Genomic DNA, 19,657 nt, shown 5'->3' with positions numbered 1-19,657 from the left:
CAGTTAGGATCCCAGATAATTTCTTGCAAACATGTACAAAAAACTTGTGCAATAATGTTTGTGGTTATGTAACTGGATGTTGAAATGACCTTTCAGCCGAGGAGCCAAGATCCAATAGATGTGTCTTCCAGAGGCACTGTTAGACCATGAGCAGCAGTTACAAAAGAGGTTCCCGAGATACCCTCTGGGCATCCTCATCCATGGTAAGAGTACTAAAGTGTTGGGAATTAGACATTTTCAGAAGTAATATTTGCAAGGAGGATTTCTTTGGGAGAAAGTTGAGCTGTTGATTCCAACTCTGCTTCTCTTGAGGGAGGACCAGGGAGGGTACTTCTGCCTAAGCCACTTGGAGGGCTTGACGTGTGCCATCTGCGATTTGTGGACCAGTGCCTCAAAAGCGCCAGCTGCCCAAAGAAGGCTGCATGTGGAAGGCAGTAACTGCCCACCCACTGGTGCAAGGTGTGGGTGTGGGAGGCACAAGTGTCCCCTGAGACCAGATGTGAACCTCCAAGCAAGGATGGGACGGGTCGTCTAAGATCCTGTCTAGCGGGCTTCCCCGGAGGGCAGTGGGATCTCTGCAGGAAGGAGGCTGATGGAGGCAGCCCTCCCGGTGCTTCAGGGCTGCAGAAGGAGGCCGCACCTAAACAGAACACCTTCATTCAGGTCCAGGGGACTGCAGCTGAGAGGCGATCAGCAACGTTGGGGTTCTCCAAGAACCTCTGAAAGCTCTCTCAGAAGGTCAGTTGAAACATACGCCCCACCCAGAAAGTCAACTAGAGTTTCCCTTTCTCTCTGTCTCTCCACACCCCAACCCTCCCCAGGTCAGAACCAGCCCTGGCAAGCTGGAGAGAGGGGCGGTGCTCTGCTCTTCTGCCACCAGGTGGCGCACCTGCAGTTGGCCGCAGGGCTGGAGGGGGCTTGGGAAGGGGAGGGTTTAAATTTATAACCCAAGTTCAAGGTCTTTTCATAATTACTTATTCAGTCTGCAAGAGAAGCTACTCGTGTTTTCTGCCTAAATAACCAAATTTATTCTTAACTGGCCTGCATTATAAGCCCAGGCGTCACCTGTGTTCCAGAGCCCCTGAATCTCACATCCCCTCCGGCTTCCTGCACGCCGGCGTCCCCTGAAATCTGGGGCAGTCCGCAGGGAAGTGTGTGCTACCCACAGCCCCGCCCCAGCTCCCTAGCGCAGGGTGGTGTGCGCGTGTGTCCCATTTTTATTGAAACTTAGAGTTGACCTGCGGATCCCCTGGGACACCCCAGGAGTGCACAGACTTCCTGCAGGGGAGGCTCCCCTTAAACAAGTCTCCTTCCTTCAGGAGGGAACTGGGAACTCCGAAAGGCTTCCGTGGTCCGGTCTGGCGTGCCAGCAAGGTAGGGAAGATCCAGGTTGTGTGGCCCAGAAGGAGGTTTCCTGAGGTGGCCTAAAGCACAGCTGGGGATCCGGCAGGAGGAGATGGAAGGAGCCCAGGTTTCAGACAGCGCTGAGCAACCCACCTGCAGGAGGAGGTGGGGAGGGGCAGGGACGCCACTGGGCATCGAGCGGCGGGGTCGGGGTGGGGGTGCAGAATTGGGCTCTGGAGAAGGGTTCAGAACTGGGGGCTGCACGCTCGACACCCGACCCTGAACTGCTCAGCAGGGAGGCCAGGCAGCTGTTCTAGGCTCCTGTGCAAGTCATGCAGTGCCAGGCTCTGAGACACAGCGTCAGGTTTGACAGCCTGAGAAACTGAAATCATCAAGTTTGTCAGCTGTGATGATGTCATGGTGTCCTCACACAAAGTGTCTTCACCACAGCGGCAGACTGAAGTATTTATAGGTGAAATGACATGGTGGCTTAGACTTGCTTTTTTTTTTTTTTTTAGAGACAAGATCTTGCTCTGTCACCCAGGCTGGAGTGCAGTGGCGCAATCACAGCTCACTGCAGCCTCCTGGGGTCGAGTGACCTTCCCTCTTCAGCCCCTGAAATAGCTGGGACTACAAGTGCACTCTACCACACTCGGCTCAGTTTTTAGTTTTTTGCAAAGATGAGGTCTTGGTATATTGCCCAGGCTGGTCTCAAACTCCTGTAGGCTTGTTTTAAAAAATACTCCATCTTGGCCAGGTATGGTGGCTCACACCTGTAATCCCAGCACGTTGGGAGGCTGAGGTGGGCAGATCACGAGGTCAGGAGTTGAGACCAGCCCGGCCAACATGGTGAAACCCCGTCTCTATTAAAGATACCAAAAAATTAGCTGGGCGTGGTGGTGCGTGCCTGTAATCCCAGCTACTCGGGAGGCAGAGGCAGGAGAATTAATTGAACCCGGGAGGCGGAGGTTGCAGTGAGACGAGACCATGCCATTGCACTCCAGCCTGGGCAACAGGGCGAGACTCTGTCTCAAAAAAACAAAAAGAAAAACTCCATCTCCCCCAGAAGTTAGGGGAGACAGAGGAAACAAGATTTTCTAAATGTTTTTTTTTTTCTTTAGCCAGGGGAAAGCATGAACACAGCCCCCATGACCACAGATGATGCAGCCGAGTTTCCTACTTTTGGGGAAATTGTAAGGGTCAGCACGTCCAGAGTGTGGTGGACAAGCCTCGCCCCGGGAAGACCACTTTCGTGATCACGGCATCTCCCTTGCCAGGTGAGTATGCCGATCATTTTTAGTCTGGGTGAGAGGCTCTCTCTACTTTTGTGTACGTTTGAAATTTTCTGTAAAGTTTTTTTTTTTTTTTTTTTTTTCCAGACTGAGTTTCGCTCTTGTCGTCCAGGCTGGAGTGCAGTGTCGTGGTGTCAGCTCACTGCAACATCCGCTTCCTGGGTTCAAGCGATTCTCCTGCCTCAGCCTCCCAAGTAGCTGGGATTACAGGCATGTACTACCACACCCGGCTAATTTGTATTTTTAGTAGAGACAGGGTTTCACCATGTTGGCCAGGCTGGTCTCAAACTCCTGACCTCAGGTGATCTGCCTGCCTAGGCCTCCCAAAGTGCTAGGATTACAGGCGTGAGCCACCGTGCCCGGCCAGAGTTTTTTTAAAAAAGAGAATCTGCAGGAAGAACAGGCCTGGAGTCAGTTTCCACTTTGCATCAAGCGCACGTTCCTCAGCTCCTTTTCACCAAAACCTGTCCCCTAGTTGTGGACTGGACCATCCCTGTCTACCCTTTCCTATGCGCTCCTGTGCCTGTAAGATAGGAGGACGGCAGCCTGTTCCCAAACCACAGAAGAGATGGCTAATGAATGGAATAGCCAACCTTTGGGTGTGGAAGTAATTCAAAAAAATGTGGGGGCTGGGGAGATGCCAGAATGGGCTTTCCAGTGGAGCACAGACAGCCCCTGCCAGGGAGCCCCTCTCACCCCGGCGGCCAGGACCTAAGATCTACCAATGCCAAGAATTCACTGAACTTTGCCTCTCCCCAGTTCCAACCGGCCTGGAAGCTTCCTCCACCTCCACACTCCCACCCCCACTGGGCTGACAGCCCTATGCGACCCGTGGCCTCATGTTCTCTCTTCCCTATGTGGCTGAGGCTGTCCCCACCTTGCCTGGATCTCCTGCCTGGCACTGCGTGCGCGTGGAGATGCTGGAACGCCGGTTGCTAAGCCAGTGCAGAGTCCACACTGGCTCCTGGCGAGCACCGCACTGAGCTGCCCTGCTGCTGCGGACGCAAGATCCTCCACGTGCGGGACTATCTCCTGCTCCACCATGGCCCTCCTGGCTCTCGCTCCTCTCCGGCAGCCCCCTTACCTGCCCTTGGATTCTGGAGTCTCCCAAGCTGGCTTGGGAGCCTCTTTTGGCCTGGGTTGAGCAACCTACAATCTCAAGCACACCTGGGCTCCCAAAGCCAGCCTCCGGGGAGAGCCTCCCGTGTCCACCTCCCACAGGATGTCTGTGCTGGGCTTGCAAAGCCAAATGCCTACTTTGCCCTTGCAGCTGGATGTCAACTCGCTTCACCTGTTCCTGGCCTGACTTACTACTCTCCTTCAGATGGTCAGTGATCTGCATTTTAGCTCATGGCACTGTCATCCCACCAGAGAAGCAGTCAGGGGCCTTGGACTCAGCCCCGCCCACACCCACTCCATCTGCGGGCTCTGCCGACGCCACCCCACAAACCTCTCTGGGACAGTGCTCCCACCTCCCCACTCCACGCCACCATCACCGCCCACTGCGATGACAGTAACGCCCCCACCCATCAGCCCCAGCCTGGAAGCCCTTTTGGAATTGCAGTGGGAACCCTTCCCTGCCTAACCCACCAGCGGCCCCCCTTTGCTATTGGGATTTGGAATAAAGCCCTTAACATACCCCCCATGCCCTGCCTCTCACAAACGGCCCTGGACTCCTGTGCCCCCACCCTGCGCTCCTGAATTTCCCTCTCAAAAGGGTTTTGCGAGTGCTGACCTCGGCCTCCGGTGCCTCTCTCCCCGCTCTCCCGGGTCATTTCCGTCTCTTCCTGCCAGGGAAACTTTCCGGAGTCCCCACACTCACTCGGGTCTCCCAGTTAGATGCTCTCGATTCCTTCCTGCCTCATATGGTGGTCATCTAGCACGCGGCTGGGCATGCGTTCTGCTGATCTCTGGCTCCTCTGATGCCATGTAGGCGCCCCAGGGCAGGCACTGGTGTGGTTTTGCCCGTCCTTATATTCCCAGTGCCTAGCACATGTTCGTTAAGACAAATTTGGAACAAGTGCCAGTCTTGGGGAAGTAATTTCCTTCTCCAAGCCTCAGTGTATCTATCAAATAGCCCTGCTTTCCCTGCAGGCTGTCGCAAGCCTACAAAATCCCCCAAACACCCGCAGAATGACAGATGGCCTCCCTGCCCTGGTAGTGTCACTCTTCAAATCAACTTCCCAGGCCCTGGAGGCAGGTGGCAGCGGGCTGGCAGCCTCCAGAGTCCCCAGAGTGAGACAGGGTCTCATTTTGCCGCCCAGGCTGGAGTGCAGTGGTCTGATCAAGGCTCACTGAAGCCTCGACCTCCCAGGCTCAAGCAATCCTCCCACCTCAGCCTCCAGAGTAGCTGGGATTACAGGCACACACCACTACACTCGGCTACTTTTTAAAATTTTTGGTAGAGATGGGGCCCTGCTATGTTGCCCAGGCTGGTCTTGAACTCCTGGGCTCAAGCGATCCTCCCGCCTCAGCCTCCCAAAGTGCTGGGATTACAGGCTGGGCCACTGTGCCTGGCCTCTTTTATAATTTTCTTAACATTTTATCTTCTCTAGCTTACTTTATGGCAAGAGTGTACTATATAATACATATTAACAAAGTATGCGGAAATTGCTCTCAGTGAGGCGCCCAGTCAACAGTAGGCTATCAGTAGTTAGGTTTTTGGAAAGTAAAAAGTTATACATAGATCTTTGACTGTGTGTGGGGTCAGCACCCCTAACCCCTTGTTGTTCAAGGGTCAACTGTACTCTTCTGCAAGCTTTGAAGCATGTGAACGCCAGCACCTACCCTGTTCTTGAGGAAATCCAGCGTTACCTTGATAATTGACCTTATCTAAACAGGACTGCCACGGAGACTTTACTCTGCAAAAGCAACAATTTCATCTTAACACAAAGTTTCAAATGGTAAAAAAAAAAAAAAAAATCCCCTGAGGGCTTTTTGTTCACTGGAAAATTCTCTCATGCTAACAAACTTAATTATTGTAACTACAAATAAATCATAATCTTTCCTTTCCTTTCATCTTTCCTCATCTTACATGTTGCAGGGAAGCTGGGCTAAGAGCTGCGAGGTTCCTGAGCCTCTCGTTTCAGGAGAATCCTGGAGGTTCAAGGCCTTGCTTGCCTGAGAGGTGCTGAGCAGTGGCACAGGGTCATCGCTCGCTGTGTTAATGAGTGAGTGAGTGAACAGTGAACGCCTGCAAGGTTAATACTGCACTGGTTAAAGAATTTAATTTAAAATGAAATGAAGCCATTTTAAATCCATCAAATTCATTAATTCATTCATTAATAAAATGATTAATCATTATAAAGAGAGCAATAGTAATTTACATATATATATAAAATAGTACGTATATCTAAAATAGATTTGTGTGTGGGTGTTTGTATCCTTTGTCTATTATTGAGCTTGACAAACAGGAGTACATAGAAATAAAAGTAGACCTTACTGACATGTAAGTCAATAATGAATGCCTTTTCCTTCCATCATCTTATCACTCTCTCCATTGTTAATTTAAAAACAATTGCTTTTGCCAGTGTTCACAAAACCACGTAAACTGACAATTGAGTATGGTAATTAGGCCAAATCCTTTATGGTTATCTCCCCTGATGAATGCTTCCACGCCATCTGCAAACTACAGTCTCATCTGCAAACTACAGTCTCATCTGCAAACTACAGCCTCATCTGCAAACTACAGTCTCATCTGCAAACTACAGCCTCATCTGCAAACTACAGTCTCATCTGCAAACTACAGTCTCATCTGCAAACTACAGCCTCATCTGCAAACTACAGCCTCATCTGCAAACTACAGCCTCATCTGCAAACTAGTCTCATCTGCAAACTACAGCCTCATCTGCAAACTACAGCCTCATCTGCAAACTACAGCCTCATCTGCAAACTACAGCCTCATCTGCAAACTACAGCCTCATCTGCAAACTACAGTCTCATCTGCAAACTACAGTCTCATCTGCAAACTACAGCCTCATCTGCAAACTACAGCCTCATCTGCAAACTACAGTCTCATCTGCAAACTACAGCCTCATCTGCAAACTACAGCCTCATCTGCAAACTACAGCCTCATCTGCAAACTACAGTCTCATCTGCAAACTACAGCCTCATCTGCAAACTACAGTCTCATCTGCAAACTACAGTCTCATCTGCAAATGGCCCAGGTGAGAATAAAATCTGCATATGAAACAGAATATAGTGTGAATCATATCTAATTTTAAATATTTTAATTTATATGCTTTCGTGAATATAGGTCAATAAGAAATCCACTTTTCAGATTTTATTTCATATAGAATATATTTGACAAGGATACATACAAACAGATTCATCTTCAATAATACATGGTGTTTACTGTGCCCTGCACTTCTGCAGTAGGCTGGTGATGTCATCAAAAATGTTTCTGAAAGTTGCACTTAATCAGTCACTCTAAACAACCAGTGCCGTAGAGCTCAGATAATTCCATTCATTTACTTGCCTTGAATGAGTAAAAATCTTAATATTTGCTTTAAAGTCTGTGTATTACTCTTCTATTTAAAAATTTGAGATACATTCCCCAATGTAAACAATAAATTTCAATCTGTCACACAATCGAAATTGATAAGGCCTTCTTGACAAATTTCTGCCACCTCCGTTTAACGCATCAGAACTCAATCTTATCTCATACTGTAATGAGTCGCCCATGCACAAAAGACAGGAAAAGCAGCTGCCCTTGGTACCTGGTGGAGCCTTTCGAGACTTCTCTCTGCAGGTTTATGGTACACTCGAGAGAGATCTTTCTGACTTGGTCTACTTGGTCATAAAATACAAATATACAATGTCCATAAGCATAAGACAGTAAAGCCTCGTCTTACATATTTATTATGAATTGCTAGAATCCTATACAAGTACAATATCATCTCATGCCAAGTAATATACACAAGAAGGTGGCAAAATGTCTCACCGTTAATCAGGGCGTGTGAACAAGGGATGGGGGATGCAAGCCAGGTGGGTGTGAAGAGGCTGACCGCATCTGGTTAGGCAGGACGGTGTCACTGAAACTTGGAAACGCCTGTGTACCCTGCTGAAATATTTAAGTCAATTAGGAGTATCATCTGCTTAGCACAAGAGGAATACAAGCCCTCTCTCACAGCCTCCCCAAGGGAGAGTGTAATGAAACTTTGGAAAATGTAATCAAATACAGTCTCATCTTTGCGTCTCCTGACTCAGCTGTGCAAATCAGTTATTCACTCTTCTGAAGTGATCTGTCCTTTTGGGACCAATTCCTCAACAGCCATCATGGTTCAGTACCTCATTATCGTCATAAATATTTGACTTAGCAAGCTAGATGGTGGAACAGTGAAGATTATATACAATGTTTTAAAAGGCATTCTGTGACCATTTTTGAAGAGTTCATAGAAAAGTTACTAAGAATATACCAGTTACTTCTGTTGATGTGGCTATAATGTAAACGTTGGAACCTTATTGGTATTCAATGTGCACTGTGTCATATATTGTACAACAAAAGTGAACACGGAACCGCTGATCCGCTGTGGCGTCCGCTGACGCACTAAGCTAAGGTAGCCGGCGGAGGGCACAGTTTTCCTGAGGTTTGTAAGAATTTTTTAAACAAAACAGAAATCACAGTGACCAAGGGTAATGCGAGTCTGTGTCTTCCTTGCCCGTGCTGCTCCCCACAGCTCTCGGTGGGGACTAAATGACGCGCCACTGCATGATGCTCGTGTCTTTCCCGCCCGTGGAGATGAGGTGGCTGTCTTCACAGAGGAAATCGACGTTGGTGACATGGCTGCTGTGCCCGCCATAGATGTGGCTTGGAGCCTGGAGGGAATGATACGGGGGAAAGCTTCCTTTACTGCAAGGCAAACCGTCTGGGATGGGAAAGTGCTTGAATTCTCACTGCACGCCTTATTTCCTTTAGTCGCCCTCCACTCGGCAGCTCTCACTTGGGTACCTGCTCTGTGCGTGACACAGAAGGGACACAGAAACAAAGCCCCCAGTCCTCGTGGCCTGGTAGGGGACAGACACGAGCAAATGACCGCCCTCAGCCGAGAGGTATGCTCAGTATCAGAGGTGCCAGGCATGAGGTCGCCCCAAAGGCGGGCCTAACCAGATGCCCGGGGCTGAGGGTGAGGGGTCTCCAGGGTCAGGTCACGGAGGATGAGGAAGCGCGTCCCAGGGCTCAGGGCTGGCTCAGCTGAGCAGGGCCGGAGCAAGGGCGCCATGGTGGGGGGCAGAGTCGTGAGCCTGTGTAGCTGCAGAGGTAGATGAGCAGATCTGAAGGACTTTGTGAACAAGGGATGGGGGATGCAAGCCAGGTGGGTGTGAAGAGGCTGACCGCATCTGGTTAGGCAGGACGGTGTCACTGAAACTTGGAAACGCCTGTGTACCCTGCTGAAATATTTAAGTCAATATTTAAGTCAATATCCTGTGGGGCTCAGGGTTTCCCTAACGGCAGCCGGAAGTGCTCAGGGCACAAATAACAGAGTCACATCCGCCTTTGTGGCTGGCAGCACTCACTCACGGCCCATTTCCACTTAGTCTCCAAACAGGTCGGGTATATGTGCATGCCCCATGGGGGATAAGATTAGTGAAGAAACAAGTCCTTTACCCTGAACTGCGAGCAGGGGTATGAGAAGAGGTGCACTTTGCCAAAGTCGTCGCCTGTTGACAGGAGTTTCTTCTCATGGGCCCGACAGACGGCATTGATGTCGGTTCCATCCGAGCCTTCTGGCCACACTCCTAAAACAAAGACCACAAACAGGGCGCTGGAAACACCAGGGGCCACAGGGCCACATTGCGCAGGAACCGCCCACTGAACAGTCCTCAACATAAAACTGCCTGAAGTCCAGCTTTAGAAACAAGGGTCAAAAAAGCACAATAGCCTCTGTTCCTGGCCTCTCGCTGTGCGCCCAGTCTCCTCTCACTCAGGCTAGTCTCAGAGACCCTCCAATGCTCTGCTGCGCAAGGGGAGCAAAGACAAGCTTTCCGGGCTGCCAGGTCTTTTGAGGCCTCATCTTGAGGCCAAGGCAGACAGTACCAGGAACCCTGGTTCCAATGTGACACCTCTCCTTGATCTCTGAAGCATCTTGTGGGAAGCTGCCCTGTCCTCAAGCCTGCAGTTTCCTTGTTATTGCTGTAACTCTACATGAGTTGGTCTCTCCAAAGGCCTTTTAACCCTGGGTGTGCGCATGTTTCTTGGGGTCACTCACTGTGGCTGCTGCTTGCTTGGGGCAGCCTGGCAGCTGTGCCCATCATTACTGACTCCAGGCTCTGCATCCCTGCGCCCAGGTGGGCCTGGAGAATGGGTGGGTGGGGGACGCCCTCTTCTGACCATTGTCGGGTGAGCCCAGGTGGGCCTGGAGAATGGGTGGGTGGGGGACGCCGTCTTCTGGCCATTGTCGGGGAAACCCTTTCAACAATACCTGTGGCTAGGAGAGGGCTGGATGCACATTGGGTTTTCGACTGGGAGCTCTGGAGCGAACCTCCGGACCTCAGCACTGAACACCACAAAACTGCAAATTCTCACCAACCTACTGACTTGTGGTCTCACGTAAAGAGACAATAAACACTACCTTTAAAAATTCTATTAATTTGCGGCCCTTTAATTTAGGTCACTTATGAAAATATTCCTAAAGTGAATGTTGAAGGAAGTGAAATTTTTAGTTTAAGAACAAAAAATATATAAATAATAACCCTCACAAATGGTAAGTTGACTGAGCGCCATCTGGTCCACCTAGGTCCATGTGGCACAACCTGATAGGAGAGGGTTCCAGGGAATTATCTCAGGACCTGCCACCCTGTACAATGGAGAAGGGTTAAAAACCCATCTCTCTGGTTCTTCTCAGCGGGCCACGGCCAGGCAAGCCCCGGCCCTACCCCAGGGTGAGGCAGGAGGTGTTTCTCATGGGCCTCCCGTAGCAGCGGAGCAGTCTGACAAGACTGGTGACCATGAGACTCCATAGCTACTGAAGAAATATTTTAAAAGGAGACACTCTTTTGTTGGAACCAGTGAAATCTGCAGCAAACTTACCAAAAACATGGAATCCCAAAGTGCAGGTATAGGTAGCCCATTCAATGTCTCTCGTAGTTTCCACACTTACGACTTGCTTACAGGCAGAGGGAACCCCTGCAAAAAGCAAACACAGTCTGGCGACATCTAAGCCCAGGCCCCACCCCTCCCCTGAGCAAGGCTGAGCCCCTAGAGCTGTGCCTCGTTGGGTACAGAGCGCTCCTTGGAGAGGGAGACCCTCCACTTCCCAGTCGGGCAGGAACCACGTGTGCACAGCTGTGAGTTCCCCTGGAACTGAGCCTGAGCCCCTGGGCCTGGGTGGAGACGCCCTCTTCTTTGTTTTTTTCCCATCTCCGTCTGAGTCTGTTTCCCACAGTCTGGCTTCTCTAGCCTCTGGTTCCTGGGTCTCTGCCTGCTGCCCACCCCCCACCAGAGCCCCTGAACACAGCTCTGCCTCTGCTGTCAGGCCCCCCCGCCTCCCTATACCCCTCAGTCCCTTCAGATCAGTGTCAGGAATGGAGGTTATTGAAACCAGTCACACCAAGGGCCTCCCAGGGGACTTGTGTGTTCCCCAAATCAGCTCTCACCAGCAGAGTACGAGACCACATCTGAGAAGGTTCTAGAACCAGGGATTGTCCCTGAAAACCATCCCATGTTCCTGTGCCTGTGTCAGGCAGGACCTGGACAGGCAAGAGGTGAGACGGTGTGGCTGCCCTCCGCACTGGAGCGAGCTCAGTCTCGGTACACACTGCCCTGCTTTCCCTGCCGCCAGTGGTCCTGCCTGTCCTGATCCTCAACAAGTGGTGATGCTCAAGTAAGTGTGACCCCCCCACCCCCGTGGGCTCTTGCGACCTGTGTTTTGGGCTCTGAGCCCTTCCCTGCATCATGGGGCCAAGCCAGAAAGTGCAGTGGGTCATCTGAGAAGATGCAGGGGAGGAGCACTGCACTTTCTAGTAACTTCCAGCAGGGGAGCAGTGAGGCCTTCCTTGTGCCCCATGAGCCGCCCTGCGTGGCCCAGAGTGGGGCACGTGGTAGGCGCCTGGTGGGTGTCTGAGGAACCAGTGCGTGGCATGAGGATGTGCTTGTAAGTGCCTGCCACGATCATCCTCACTGTTCCCAAGCACCGCCTGGGCCCAGAGACTGGCCAGGACAGGTTGGGAGAGGAGGAGGAGGGGTCCCAGGGCTGCTGTCCACCCAGCGGGGAGGGACTTCACGGTCCCTCCTGTGAGGATAACACCTTTACAGGCCCTCCTCCTGCCTGGACAGCTCCAGACCCACCCACTTCGGCCACATCCTCCCGGACCCGCCCCCTTCTGCCACATCCGCCTGCCCCAAGCCCCCCTCTGCAGGGCTTGGCCTTCGTCCCCTTGGGGCAGGCCCTGGATCTTCTCCTCCATAGGGGCTTGCAGTCAGCAGGAAACCGGGAAGGACCCAAGAGGCCCGCAGCCCCGCTCCCCTACGTTACAGAGGCGGAAACCATGGCCTAGAGATGATGGCATGTGCCTAAGTCATACAGGAGGTGGGTTTTCACAGAGGCCCCCTAGGGCTCAGAGTGAACGCTTTCTGAGATCGAGACTTCATACAGCCCCGGGGTGGTACTCACAGTAGAGGATTTCGTAGTCTCCGGAATTTGACACGAGGAACTGCGAGTTTATAGACCAGTCCAGGTGAGTAATGAAGCTGGAATGACCCTGGGAGAGAAAAACACTGTCTTCATTTCACTGGCCTTAGAAGTCCCTGCCAACACCGTTCCCTGTAGTTAAACAACTATACACAGTGCATGAGAAGCGAAAGGTCCACTGTCAGCGCTTACCGAGCACTTGCCCACTCGCATGTACTTCCTCCCGTTGTCACTAACGCCATATATATAGATGCAGTTGTCATGCGAGCCTATCGCTAAGAAATTCCCATCTATAAAAAGATGACAAATTACATTTCAGATGTTAACAATACACATTTTGTTCACTACAAAGGATAACGGTAGCTGCCACCACAGATTTAGACAAAATCGCCAGATTAATGAATTATTTCCAAGAGAAAAATCTGCTTTTGAATGAATCCTTTGCCACTTCCAAAGCTATCTTTTGAAAAACACACACCTGGCCAGATGATAAAACCTGGTAAAGATTTATAATTTTTTTTTTTTTTTGGAGACGGAGTCTCGCTCTGTCGCCAGGCTGGTGTGCAGTGGTGTGATCTTGACTCACTGCAAGCTCCGTCTCCTGGGTTCACGCCATTCTCCTGCCTCAGCCTCCCGAGTAGCTGGGACCACAGGCGCGTGTCACCATGCTTGGCTAATTTTTTGTATTTTTAGTGGAGACGGGGTTTCAACGTGTTAGCCCGGATGGTCTTGATCTCCTGACCTCGTGATCCTCCCAAAGTGCTGGGATTACAGGTGTGAGCCACTGCGCCCAGCGATTTATAAATTTTTATGAACTCTTTTTTTTTTTTGAGACAGGGTTTTGCTTTGTCACCCAGGCTGGAGTGCAGTGGTATGATCACAGCTCACTGCAGCCTCAACCTCCTGGCCTCAAGTGATCCTAGGGAAGTATCTGGGACTACAGGCATGTGCCACGACACTTGGCTAATTTTAAAACATTTTTTTGTAGAATTGGGGTCTCACTGTGTTGACCAGGTTGTTCTCAAACTCCTGAGCTCAAGTGATCTGCCTGCCTTGGCCTCCCAAAGTGCTGGGATTATAGGTGTGAGCCACTGCACCCTATAAATTCTTTTCATACAATTTTATGAAATCTTATAAGCCCTTCCCTGTCCCAATCACTGAAGGATGAAGACTCAATTCCTTGGAAGGGCCCACAAAGCCCACCAGGACAGCCTTCCAGCCACTTCGCTCCTCACTGAACACACGGGTTCACTCAGGCCTCTGCACTCGCTGTCCCCTGCCTGGACAGCCCTTCCTGCCTCTCTTCCCAGGGGTATCTTGGTATCTTCTACTCCTGGGTTTCTGGTTCTGGAAGGGCCTAAGGACCCAGGCTGTGATGCTTGTGTGGAAACACACGGGAAGGAGCCCTTTGCAACAAAAGGCAGCAGCAGCCCTGGTGGCTGGAAGCGACCATGCAGTGCACGCTGTGCAGGGAGGGGGACTTAGGATGCCCAGGACAGGAAACACGGCCTGGAGGTGAGTCCGGGAAAAGGTCAGACTTTCCTGAGCCAGCAAGCAAAAAAAGAAGGACTGGAAACCTGGAGCCATGCAGGGTCCAGAACAGAATGCAGGGTAGCAGGGGTCTCTCTGCTCCAGCTAGGGGGCTGCAGGTCCTCCATCCACAAAACACAGCAAGCGGTGCATTTTCATAGCAGTTGGGAGGCTCCACTTGGACACTATTTGTACAGGGCCTTGCGCTCACAGGCGCGTAAAGCATCAGTAAGGGTTGTTTCTCCCCTCCCTCTTTCCTGTGATTTTCCTTCTGCCAGGCAGGAATCCTGCAGGACCCAGGGTGGCCTGGCACCTCAGGGAATGGTATTTTAGGAAGTGCTGGCCTAGGCCAGGACAAAATAGGGGCGATGTAAGACCAAGGCAGCCTGTCCAAATCAAGAATCCTGAAGGAACGGGGCAAATACATATTTTTTTGCTGAGAAAAACAAAAGGACCGCTGAAGCCGGAGACAGGCTGTCATTGGCTGCTGATGAGGCTTGAGAAGGCCAGGTGACCACGCCAGAAACCAACCATCTCTGCACTCAATGCCTGCAACTGGCCATGCCTGGACAGCAACAGTGACGATGACCACAATAAACATGAAATGCTACTAACAATGGCCACTTAATGATACCAACTACAATTATTAAATGGCCAATATGTTTTTTTTTGAGACAGAGTTTCACTCTTGTTGATCAGGCTGGAGTGTAATGGCATGATCTCGGCTCACTGCAACCTCCACCTCCTGAGTTCAAGCGATTCTCCCGCCTCAGCCACCCAAGTAGCTGGGATTACAGGCACATGCCACTGCGCCTGGCTAATTTTTGTATTTTTAGTAGAGACAGGGTTTCACCATGTTGGCCAGGATGGTCTCGATCTCCTGACCTCAGGTGATCCACCTGCCTCGGCCTCCCGAAATGCTGGGATTACAGGTGTGAGCCACCGTGCCCAGCCTGGCCAATATGTTTGAGAGCCTACTATGTGCTAGGTCGAATTCTAAACTCTTCCTGTGTTAACTTATTTAATCTTTGTAACAACCTCATGAAGTAGATATAATTATCCCCATTTTTCAAGACAGGAAAGTGAGGCGTGTACAATAAACTAACTCGTCCAAGGTCGCACAGGTTTCCTGAAACTGGCTTAAACCCAGGCCATCTGACTCCAGGGGCACTGCCCCTCTGACTAGCTTTAGGGTAAAGAACAGCTGAAAATCTGTCACATGACACGGCAGGGGATTGGCTGTCCACTCTTATGCAAAAGGTCTCAAAGAACTACCTGATCAAGCCAGGTGCAGTGGCTCACGCCTGTAATCCCAGCACTTTGGAAGGCTGAGGTGGGCAGATCACCTGAGATCAGGAGTTTGAGACCAGCCTGGCCACCATGATGAAACCCTGTCTCTACTAAAAACACAAAAATTAGCTGGAGGCAGTAGCACACACCTGTAGCCGCAGCTACTCGGGAGGGTGAGGCTGGAGAATCGCTTGAACTCGGGAGGCAGAGGTTGCAGTGAGCCGAGATTGCGCCACTGCACTCTAGCCTGGGCGACAGAGCGACACTCCGTCTCAAAAAAAAAAAAAAAAAAAAAACCTACCTGATGATTTGTGAACTCAAAAAATAATGAGGTGTCTTAATGGAACCATTTGTTTTGTTCTGTTTCTTGGGATGGGGTCTTGCTGCGTCACCCAGGCTGGAGTGCAGCAGTGCCATCCCAGCTTGCTACCGCCTCGACCTCCTCGACTCTCCAGAGTAGCTGGGACTACAGACGTGTGCTACTATGCCCAGCTAATTTTTTGATTTTTTTTGTTGAGATGGGGGGGTCTCACTATGTTGCCCAAGATGGTCTCAAACTCCTACGCTCAAGCAAAATGTCCTTGGCCTCCCAAAGTGCTGGGATTACAGGTGTGAGCCACTGTGCCCGGCCATAATGGAACTATTTGTTATTTAACTAACAGGTTTAAGGCAATTGGCTATTTAAGGAAAAAAGTCATGTTACAACATCATCCCACAATTTTCGGGCAATAAAATGCACACATTTCAAGTACATGGTTCGAGGAGTTTTGACAACTACACCTGCGTAATCACCATCCCCATATCTGTTTTTTTTTTTTTTTTTTTTTTTTAAGACGGAGTCTTGCTGTGTTGCCCACGCTGGAGTGCAATGGTGCAATCTCAGCTCACTGCAACCTCTGCCCCTCTGCCTCCCGAGTTCAAGCGATTCTCCTGCCTCAGCCTCCCGGGTAGCTGGGATTACAGGCGCCTGCCACCGCGTCTGGCTAATTACTTTGTATTTTTAGTAAAGATGGGTTTCACCATGTAGGCCAGGCTGGTCTGAAACTCCTGACCTCAGGTGATCCACTTGCCTCGGCCTCCCAAAGTGCTGGGATTATAGGTGTGAGCCACCGCGCCCGGCCCCCATATCTGTTTTTAAAGATGAATGAAACAGGACTTCACAATCTCTCTCAGCAATCCACTTCTATCTCTGACAGCCGTAATCAGATTGTAATTCCTCTTTCCCATTCTAATCCACGGTCTTCATGCAGGAGTTGAAGCTCACCTCTGCCTGGGGAAGTCCTCCCTGCAGAGGGGAACCGGCTGATCGTACCATCCACAGCCCCAGGCCTCTGCACAGGCACGGAGAGATGGCCCAGGAGGCCGTCATCTTCCTTGTAGACAACTCTGACCACCCCACCCCACCCCACCCCACCCAGGTCTCCGCGTCCTTAGCACGCACCCACCAGTGTGTGATGTGGAAATGCAGGCAGTGGCTCAGAGACAAAGGCTGAACCAGGAGAAATGTTCCCTTCCTCAGAGGAGGTGCCTCCCAGCCCCTGGCCCCCGACAACCACCACAAAAAACCTCGAAACGACTCTCCCATTGACCACGACGACTGCCCGGGAAGACGGCAGAGTGTGAGGATTAGAATGTGGCCTTTGAGGCAGAAAAACCTGGGTTCAAATCCTAGCTCTTTTACCTACATTCATCCATAAATATATAAAACCAATTGCCTAAGAAATCAAAACCAACCAGCGTTTGTCAATATGCTAACCAGAGGCCAGATGAAACCTAGCACAGCCAGTTTCTTGGGTCCCACAGAGCCCTTTTTCTTTCCCTAATTGTTCTCCTCTCCTCCAAAAACTCTCTAAGCCTCATTCCCCAGCTCTCTCGGAGACTGAGATTCCTAAACTTACCCCACTGAAATAAGCTAGGATTTGGCCCAAAATGAAAATCAGCTGGAGAACTCATAAAGCCACGCGAGCAAGAGTCCAGGTGCTCAGGGCAGAAGGACAACCTTACGGCTGTTTTCTACTGATTGCTCACTCTTGACCAGGCTGGAGGCTGGGGACTTCAGTCAAGCCCAACAGCGCCTCAGCAGGGGGTTCAATTAGACTTGCTCTGCAGATGAGGAAACTGAGGCTTAGTAACTTGTGTACAGCAACACAGCCAGGTGAGTGGCACAGACAGAAATCCTTGCATGCTTGCAAAATACCTGCAAGCTGACAAGTGAGATCTGGGGCGGGGGGCGGCGGGGAAGATGGTCTGCAGGTGCAGGAACAGCCGTGCAGCTATGGTGCAGCCTCTCTCCTGGCACATTGATTGTAATTTTGGGCTTGGAGACAAGACTGCTGCATCTGCATGGGGATCAACCCAGGGAGGGGGAATGCCACATGGCAGGGGAAAGGGCTGGCTGGGTGGCAGGGGCTGCATCACCACAGGTCTCAGACCCAGGCAGATGGGGGATTTAATACTGCAGGTGACAGAGTGAGTACCAGATTCTGATTCATTCTAGTAAAAGCAGAAAAAACCCCACCTTTCAAGCAATGACATGGATAAGATCAAAGAAGAGAAATACAATTGCACGACCAGTTGCACCTAGTCCTTTCTGGGCTTCTCTCTTTCATCTTCACATTCAGATTTTTACCCTAGGTTCAATGAGCTGAAACTAGAACAGGCAGGCTAAGGATCTGCAGTTGGGCTTAATAAATAGGAAATTATTTTCTTCCTATTTCTGTTCTTTAAAAAAGTACAATCTTAATTCAATCAAAACTCCATCCTGTCCAATCATAAAGTGCTCTATAAGATTCTCGACATGCATGTTAAATATGAGAATTATCACTATGAAGTTTCTGTATTTAATAAGCCTATGAGGGAGCTGGCATTTTGCCAACACTTAGCTGACTGTGGTTGTGATAAACTTGCACGTAACATTAGCTTATCAGCAAAAGACCATGTTATGTAAAATAGTCCATAAACGATAGTTGCTAAAACATGCCTGAGATGGGTATTCAATGGTCCATGGAAATTCTCTAGGCTCGTGGCTCTGAGCATGCCAAAGAACCCCCACCCGCTCTGGGTGATGTGCATGCACTCCTGGAGGGCTCGGCTTCATGGTCGGGTTCCAGGCGTGTGCCCAGAGTTCCAGGGCTGACTTTCCGAACCTCCCTCTTCCACCCACGGTGAGGTACAGACCAACAACTCAAACCTGGGTCTGCCTGTCGTGCGAGATGTGAGAAATTGCCAGAAACATTTAGTTCTCAACTGCTGCTAAAGTTTTGACTGTCCAGTTTATGAGGTAACCTCTCAGACCCGCACCCCTGCACAGTTAACATCAACCTTGAACCTTGATTCACAGAATAGCCCCAGTTCCTCCTAAAGCTCCGTTTCCACAACCGCAGTCTGTGGTGAAGGGTCAATGTCCACCCACATCACTAAGTGTGAAGGTGGCATTTATCCTTGGGCATGGGGCCTGTGGCTGGGGGCTTATTGGTCCTTCCCACGTCCTGGGAAGGCCCAAGAGGGCCAGCTCCACCTATAAAGCCCAAGAATCGCTACTAGCTTTTCCTCTGGCCATCGGCAGAACCCTCACAGCTTTCCTGAGACTGATGGAATGAGAAAAAGCCCTCATCATTTCATCATGGTTTCCCTTCTTAGCACATGGCAGCGTAGGGTGCTGCTACCTTGGAGATGGGCTACAGATCTCGGCTGAGATTTTGGCAGCAGGTTTCTGAAATTCCATGTCAATGGCAATCTGTGTTTGGGCATCGAATGCTTTCTCTCTCTCTCTCTTTAGTTTTAGGTCTGTAAATATTTAAATCCAAAAAGGAGATAGTAATCCACAACAGTATAGCCTATATGCTGGAAAAATCTCGTGTAACCATAAAACTCATACTGCTGATCACATTTTGCTTTGCGTCTGTTGCACTGTAGTTAGTTACAGCTACATTCATACATGCAACTAACCTGTCATAAACCCTATGCTAGGAGCTAGCTGGACACACAGTGCTGAACAAAATAGGGTCCCTCCCATTATGAACTGTGGGTCACTCCCCGGGGTCTGAGTTCACCATCTGGGTGCTGTTCCTGGGGCCATCACTGCTGCTGTTACTAATGATGATATCACATCCCCTGTGACATTTGCATAATGCTCTGCAGAGAACTCATTCACACTTCTTTCAGTTGGGCCTCATGGTAACTCACTGTCTGCTCTGAAAAGGTCACCTGGCTAACTAAGGGAGGACACTAGATTCAAATGTGGTTGGCCCAGCCCTGGCTTAGGGCTTTCACTTTTGCCCCACACAGCTCCCAGGCAATGACTCCGAAGCTGAGAGGCAGAGTTCTAGTAGGAAGAGCTCTCTGCTCTCCAGGGAATGGTCATTAGTGTAACTGACAAGAAATAGAAACATGTTTCCCAATGGACCCGCTCATGTTAGCAGGCACTGACAGGTATCGGAGGGCTTTCTAGGAAAGAGGCTGCATGCAGATGAGGCCCTCGTGCCTTCAGCAGACGTTCAAAATAACTGAGAAAATGGTGAGAAACACAAGATAAGATGCAGAACACTGGCTAAATTAACAGAAAGAAATGTG

At 50.4% G+C, this 19,657-nt stretch overlaps 1 protein-coding gene and 1 non-coding gene across 4 annotated transcripts in view; both read right to left on the bottom strand.

Moving 5' to 3' along the window:
- Positions 1-2,466: 2,466 nt before the first annotated feature.
- LOC129013467 (U1 spliceosomal RNA) lies at positions 2,467-2,629 on the bottom strand. The gene has a single exon (XR_008493939.1). It is a non-coding gene; the product is annotated as a U1 spliceosomal RNA (small nuclear RNA).
- Positions 2,630-6,903: 4,274 nt separating this feature from the next.
- Positions 6,904-19,657, bottom strand: part of EML1 (EMAP like 1) — a 206,038-nt gene continuing 193,284 nt past the window's right edge. For all 3 annotated transcript variants that reach the window (XM_054448798.2, XM_054448799.2, XM_054448797.2), the window contains 5 exons: positions 12,458-12,555; positions 12,248-12,335; positions 10,666-10,761; positions 9,244-9,374; positions 6,904-8,453 (listed from right to left, as the gene is read on the bottom strand). In XM_054448798.2, coding sequence (XP_054304773.1) covers positions 8,328-8,453; positions 9,244-9,374; positions 10,666-10,761; positions 12,248-12,335; positions 12,458-12,555 — 539 coding nt within the window. In that variant the 3' untranslated portion in view covers positions 6,904-8,327. The remainder of the gene's footprint in view (positions 8,454-9,243; positions 9,375-10,665; positions 10,762-12,247; positions 12,336-12,457; positions 12,556-19,657) is intronic.

Source organism: Pongo pygmaeus, chromosome 15 (genome assembly GCF_028885625.2).
Source record: "Pongo pygmaeus isolate AG05252 chromosome 15, NHGRI_mPonPyg2-v2.0_pri, whole genome shotgun sequence".
NCBI classification, from domain to species: Eukaryota; Metazoa; Chordata; class Mammalia; order Primates; family Hominidae; genus Pongo; species Pongo pygmaeus.
Note: the sequence above shows the minus strand (reverse complement) of the source record. Positions and strands in the feature narration are given on the sequence as shown.